This window comes from Heliangelus exortis, chromosome 24 (assembly GCF_036169615.1).
Source record: "Heliangelus exortis chromosome 24, bHelExo1.hap1, whole genome shotgun sequence".
Classification (NCBI taxonomy): domain Eukaryota; kingdom Metazoa; phylum Chordata; class Aves; order Apodiformes; family Trochilidae; genus Heliangelus; species Heliangelus exortis.
In genome coordinates this window covers 3,067,438-3,073,679 of record NC_092445.1, presented here as the reverse complement: position 1 = coordinate 3,073,679, position 6,242 = coordinate 3,067,438, and the positions used below count along the sequence as shown (strand labels likewise).

General features: G+C 44.2%; 1 protein-coding gene across 1 annotated transcript; it reads left to right on the top strand.

Moving 5' to 3' along the window:
- Window positions 1-483: 483 nt before the first annotated feature.
- IFNLR1 (interferon lambda receptor 1) lies at window positions 484-5,866 on the top strand. The gene is made up of 7 exons (XM_071767589.1): window positions 484-847; window positions 1,522-1,645; window positions 1,895-2,073; window positions 2,880-3,022; window positions 3,522-3,678; window positions 4,223-4,347; window positions 4,550-5,866. Exons 1-7 carry the CDS (start codon window positions 790-792, stop codon window positions 5,429-5,431), a joined length of 1,668 nt encoding a protein of 555 aa, XP_071623690.1. The 5' UTR covers window positions 484-789; the 3' UTR covers window positions 5,432-5,866.
- The last annotated feature ends 376 nt before the right edge of the window (window positions 5,867-6,242 follow it).

The window sequence follows — 6,242 nt, the reverse complement described above, 5'->3', positions numbered from 1 at the left end:
AACAGCAAATGTGCTCATTGATTGGGCAGTGCAAGGGTCAAGAACCATCTGTGTGGTGGCATGGTCCCTGCAGGGGGTCCTGGTCTTGACTGATATTTTTTGGGTTGATGATAAATAATTGCTAAGTGGTAACTAAGGCATAAGGAAATCGCAGCACTGGCATTCAATAAACCACAGCTTTTATCAGAAGGATCCGTGTCCTTTCATTCCCCCAAGCTGTATAAGAGGCAGATCTCTGTCCCATTTCTGCACTTCCCCCATTCATAAAGTGGAGTAATTCCCTAACTTTAGAAATATTCTTAATCTGGTAACAGATCAAGAGAAAAAACTTTTGTCTCCTGTAAACACCAGACTATCAAAATATCACTGGTTTTTATTATCACTAGGTTATTACCAGGTCTCTCATTCAATAAAATCTTATTTAAATTCTGTTAATATTTCACAGCCCCACAGGCAAATCCCAAAGGTCAGTTTTTTTAAACAGGTGCCTTCCAGGAGGAAGATCACACTGATTATCGTCCTGCTTTTGCACAAGTGACGGGGATAGTTAAGTGACACTTGGGGGCGCAGTACCTCAAATTTTGCAGCATTTTTCTTTCCCCAAAACCACTCCCAGCTCCTCCTTTCAGGGTCCGGAGTGGCTGTGGCAGGAAGCGAGGTGTGCGCATGGGCACAGCCGATGAAGGGCGAGGTCTTCCGTGACCCATCGAACTTCAGGTGTGAAAAACAGCATGAGGAAAAGGTAGCAAGAAGAGAAATCCATGACGAGAGGAAAAGTTCTGCTTCGGCATGTCAGGCTGCAGAGCTGGAGTCCTGATGGCACTGTGCTTCCTGCAGCAGACCAGAGGTACAGTACGGTTTCTTTCCACTATGCTGTGTGGCTTTGCTTGTAGGAAAAAAAAAGTCACATAAAGGTAAATTTTCAGCAGTTTAAGCGGGAATTATTTACATGAAGTGAAATATTCCACTGTGCAGGAATGACAGTCTGTGGAACGTGTCTTGCTGAAGGCTGGTGATGTACTCATTTACCTACCAGCAACAAGAAGTGCAAGGAAAGAACAAGTGGGAACTCTTTGGCCTGCATCTCGATGCGTTCCCGGTGGGACCTGCCTTGGAAAAGTTGGGATGGAATGAGTGGTGTGAGCCAGCTGTGTCTGCCCCCTCCTCCAAGGGCTGAGAGCTGGGGGTGCAAGGCAGTCAGGTTGGAGTTTTGAGAGTTGTAAACTTGGTTACAGCGAAATGCAGTGAGACCGTGGGGGGAGCCACTCAAAATTACCAAATTGGATGTTTCATACAAATTTAGGTCCCAATTCTGAAAGCTGCTGAGATGAAGATGTTGTATGAGAGATGAGGAAAACACAACTAGATCACAGGCATCCTTGCTTCCACAGCTGCTTTCCAGCCTCAGATGAACTGAGCTGCTTTGCCCCAAATTTCAAAACAACCTTGGTCAAAACCAGGTGATATTTCCTATCCTCGAAGTTATTATTAATTATTCACATAATTCTCTCTTTCAATCAGGGCATGTTCTACTTCCCCCTCCTCAAAATGTTAGACTGCTGTCAAAGGATTTTGACATGCTTTTGACATGGGCTCCAGGAGGAGGCTCTCCCCCAGATGTGACATACACTGTGAGGTATGAAAGGTAAGAGCTTGCAAGGAACACTTGAAACTCTGGCACAGGGCAACCATCTGGGCCTCTACGTGCATCAGTGTCCTTATGATCAGTAACCTGGATTCACCCTTTCCCCCAAACCAGTCCTTACCCATCTGCAAACTGCTACAAACTGAGCAAGATTTGGTACCCATCCCGCAAAACCTTTCCTTCTCTTGCTCTACAAGTTGTAACAAACCAGCACGTTTAATTTTATGGTATGTTTGTTTCTTGTTTTAGCTGGGAACGCAGGGGCAAATGGATAAAGGTTCCTCACTGCAAAAATATTTACAGAACCTCTTGCAATCTGACCTGTGTGATTTCAAATTATGTTAAAGTTCGGGCTCGAGTAAAAGCTGCTTCTGGAAGATTCTCATCACCATGGGTAGAATCACAATTCAAGGAATACCTTTTGGATGGTGAGTGTCTGTTAGGTTACAGCCTGGATGGAAAGACACCCCAATAATAGTGTTTGCAGGAGAAAATGAGTATGTCACCCACCACAGAAAGAGAAACAGGAGCAACCAGCTTTGTGAATTACAGAGATTTGAGTGAGCACAAACAAAGCATCATGATCATAGAGTCATAGAATTGGCTGGGTTGGAAGGGACCTCAGAGCTCATCAAGTCCAACCCTTGCTCCACTCCCCCCGTGGTTCCCAGCCCATGGCACTGAGTGCCACATCCAGGCTCTTTGGAAATATCTCCAGGGATGGAGAATCCACCCCTTCCCTGGGCAGCCCATTCCAGTGTCTGATCACCCTCTCCCTAAAGAAATTCTTTCTCATGTCCAACCTAAACCTCCCCTGGCACAACTTGAGACCTCTTGTGCCCTCTTGTCTTGCTGAGAGTTGCCTGGGAAAAGAGCCCAACCCCCCCCCTGGCTCCAACCTCCTTTCAGGGAGTTGTAGAGAGTGATGAGGTCTCCCCTGAGCCTCCTCTTCTCCAGCCTCAACACCCCCAGCTCCCTCAGCCTCTCCTCATAGGATCTGTGATGTGAAAGTAAGTTTTGTAGCAAGTATCAGAAATGGTTTATCAATACTCTGGCTTCAAGCTTTCCACCTACCAGGGGTATGTTAGATACAGAAGGAGCATTCCTTTGCCTTCCTCCTTCTTTCACATCTATCACAAGACAACTGAAGTGTAAATCAGTCTCAGGGAAGCTTCACTTCTGTGTAGCTACGACACAAGCAGCACTGCTGTTACATCTTGTCACTCCATTACAGTGGAATTGGCTCCCCCAGTGCTACAAGTCAACGTGAAAGAGAACTCAGTCCATGTGAATGCCTCCTTCCCTTTGCCCCCCTGCGTGGAGAGTTTCCACTGGACCTATGACTTGAACTTTTGGGAAGCTGGATCTGAGGACAAGGTCAGTACAAGGGGCACTCCTTAGATGAAACAGAGGAACAATGTTCAGCTTGAATTGAAATAGCTTCAAAATTCAGGGCAGGGTGGGCCTGGGCCTGGCAGAAATGAAATGGCCAAACCAGAGGTAAACCAAAACCAGAGGAAAAAAGTAGATGTGTGTCTGCAACCTTATTTATTGGTAGTCCCTTGTTTTAATTATGAAGATGTGATGGGGAGGCTGCACTGGAGTCAGTATAATAATTAAATATCTGAGGTGCAAAACAGATGGTTCAGGTACCACTGCCATGGCAGTACAGAGCACAGCACCAGGTAGAAATCCCACCCTAGAATCCATTAGGAGAGGATGCTTGCTACAAACTGTGTGTGAGGTATGAAGTGCTTCTCCACACCCCTTACATCCATTGGAGCCACACAACACCATGAAAAGACTCATGGCCTAAAAAACATCACTCAGATAATGAAAGAATAATCTTTCTAACTCTCTTTTTGTTTCTAAACAGAAGCAATATGAAAATAACTTTAGAAAGGAATCAGTGACTATCAACACCACTGCACTTAGAGGCAACTACTGTTTAAGTGCCAGATCTTCCTTCCAAAGTCCTGACTTTAAGTACAGCAACTTCTCTCAACCAGTGTGTGTGCTATTAAACCACAAAGGTATGGTCCTACTGTGAAAGTCATGTGGTGAGACATCAAATGGGTTTAGGGCAAATTAAAGGTTTCCACCAAAATTAGCTTTTCGACAGCAACCAAAAAAATGGGTTTTCTGTTAAATGGACTGGTTGGGCTTTCTAGTGAAAGGTTCCTGCTTTCCACAGAAAGTTTTCAATAAAAAATCCAACCCTGAAATATTTTCTGAAAATCCTGAAATACTGTACTTGATTTACGCTTACAAAAAAAGTTCTGAAAATGTTGAAATTTATCCTGAAAAATACACTAACAAAGCTTCAATTTTTAGCCTGCTCTGAGTAAGGCACTGGTTGCTACCAATGTTCTTTTTGGCCTGTGACCCTGAGTTAGAGTATGATCTTAGGCAAATCTGTTATTCTTTCTCTGCATTTGTAAAATAAGGATCTTGAGTCTAATAGATTTTGAGATTTCTGAAAGAAAAGCTGAGAATAAGAGCCCATTATTAATATAAAGTCCATTATTAATATAAAATATGATACCAGCAGGAGATAATTTTTGTCTTTTTAATCAGTGGAATGGAAGTTCTCATTTTCTGTCACCACTGCTGTGTTTGTCTTCCTCACCCTGCTGACAAGTGCCTTTGCCACCTGCTTGCTGAAACAAGATGCAAAGAGAAAGAAGGTGCCTCGTGCTTTGGTATGGCCCAGATGCTGGGTTCCCCTCCTGTCCTGCTGATTTTCAGAGGGTAACTGGGGAGGAGTGGGGGGTTCTGCACTGGGCTCTGCACTTCTCAGTTGTGCATTCATAAATCCACTCTAAGTAAGCTTTGCTACTGGCATTTTCTCTACTCAAACTTTTCTTTCAAAACCATCACTGTCTTCTGGCTTTTCCCTGGTAGGATTTATCACGTTTAAAAGCTGCTGAAGGAGCCTTTCACTATGAGCCCAGTGAAAAGGAATTCTTCAGGGACTATCTCATCTGCACACAGAAGCCAGTGTCACAAAGGAAGACCAACAGAACTTCAGCAAGAAACAACCTACCACTGATGGCTCCTTTTCTATCCTCCTCCTCATCATCATCATCATCAGAGGATGAAGAAGACAGCAGTACTTTCATCCCATACACTGAAATGAGGTTTCCAAAGAGACATCCCAACTGCCAACCAGCCAGAACAGCTCAGGAGGAAACTTGCTGGGGCTCTGGATCCGGAGGTCTCTCTCTGGAGAGTGAATCTGTGCTTGACCTGAGTACCTCAGGTTTCTTGTTCCGTCCGATGAGGAAGGATGAGGTGGACACCTCAGGATTCCAAGGGGATGAGAAGGCATCCCTTTCCCCCAGTTCCTCTTTGGGGAGAATCTCTCTCACGGATGTGAGATTCCCAAGTCCCGTGGAACATGGTCAGCATGAGGCAGACACGGACGAATGCCTGGAAGTGACCTCTCTGATGGAGGGAATCTGTGACAAGTTTCCAGCTGATGGGCACTACCTGCAAAGGCAGGCACAGCCCTTCTCCAAGTATTACCAGAAAGCAATAATTGATCTGCACAGCCAGGTGGGTGAGGTGCTACAGCTCAGGGGGGATCCCAGCACGGAACTGCTCATTTCCTTTCAGACAGTCCAGGTGGCAGAAGATGAAGGTATTGCAAGTGACTGTGACAGTGGTCATTTTACTGAAGGGACACTTCCTGCATCTGTGGTGCTAAATTATGCATTTGAAATTTCAAATGTAGAGGAAAAATATGATCACAAGTTTAAATTCAAAGGCTACGAGCAGACATAATACGTGGGATTAATAATAATAATACAGAGCCCCATAATACATGGGGCTAGAGTTCCCCAGCAGTTCTGTGCCATGCCTGGAACATGTTAGACAGCTCCAGGTATCCAGGCAGGGATACTTAAACAAGAGTAATAACAAATAACTGAGAGTGGTGCCTATTTTACTTATTCATGTTGGCTGAGTTTTTGTAACTGCACCCCTGCTTGACTGGAAGTACCTCAGGGAGACACTTGATAACCTTTGCTTTTTGGAGGATGAAAAGATCTCAGCCTGCAGAGGTCAACTTCTGGGTTTCATCAGAGCTGAACTGTGTAGTATTCTTGCTTATTTATTTATCTTTTGTTTTATACAAGTTTTCCTATTGATGTTGAAATTCTCCCTGCTGTGAAGAGTGTCTGAGAGCTTTATGCAGAGGCAATATATTTTTATATATAACTCCTTGTGTGTGTGCTTATTTTTCCCAGAAATACAGAGGGTGAGTGCTCATCCTGAAAAGCATTACATTTTAAAACAGGACTCAGTTGCCATTCCTAATGCTTTGGAATCCTATGAAATTTTCCAGACAGTTTTTTTTCTGAGTCACTGAAAGACCAAGACTGTGACCATCTCTCTGAGCAAAGAATCAAATCAGAAATCCACCAGCAAAAGAGAGGCAAGTCCTTTCATCCCTGCTCAATATTGACCTTTTCAGTGTGGTTTTGATCCCCACTCTTCACATCTCACAGAAATGTACTCTCCCATTTTATTCCAGTAAAGTAAAAGGACACACAGAAAAGCAAAGCATTAAAAGAAAGAGGGAGGCACACAACAG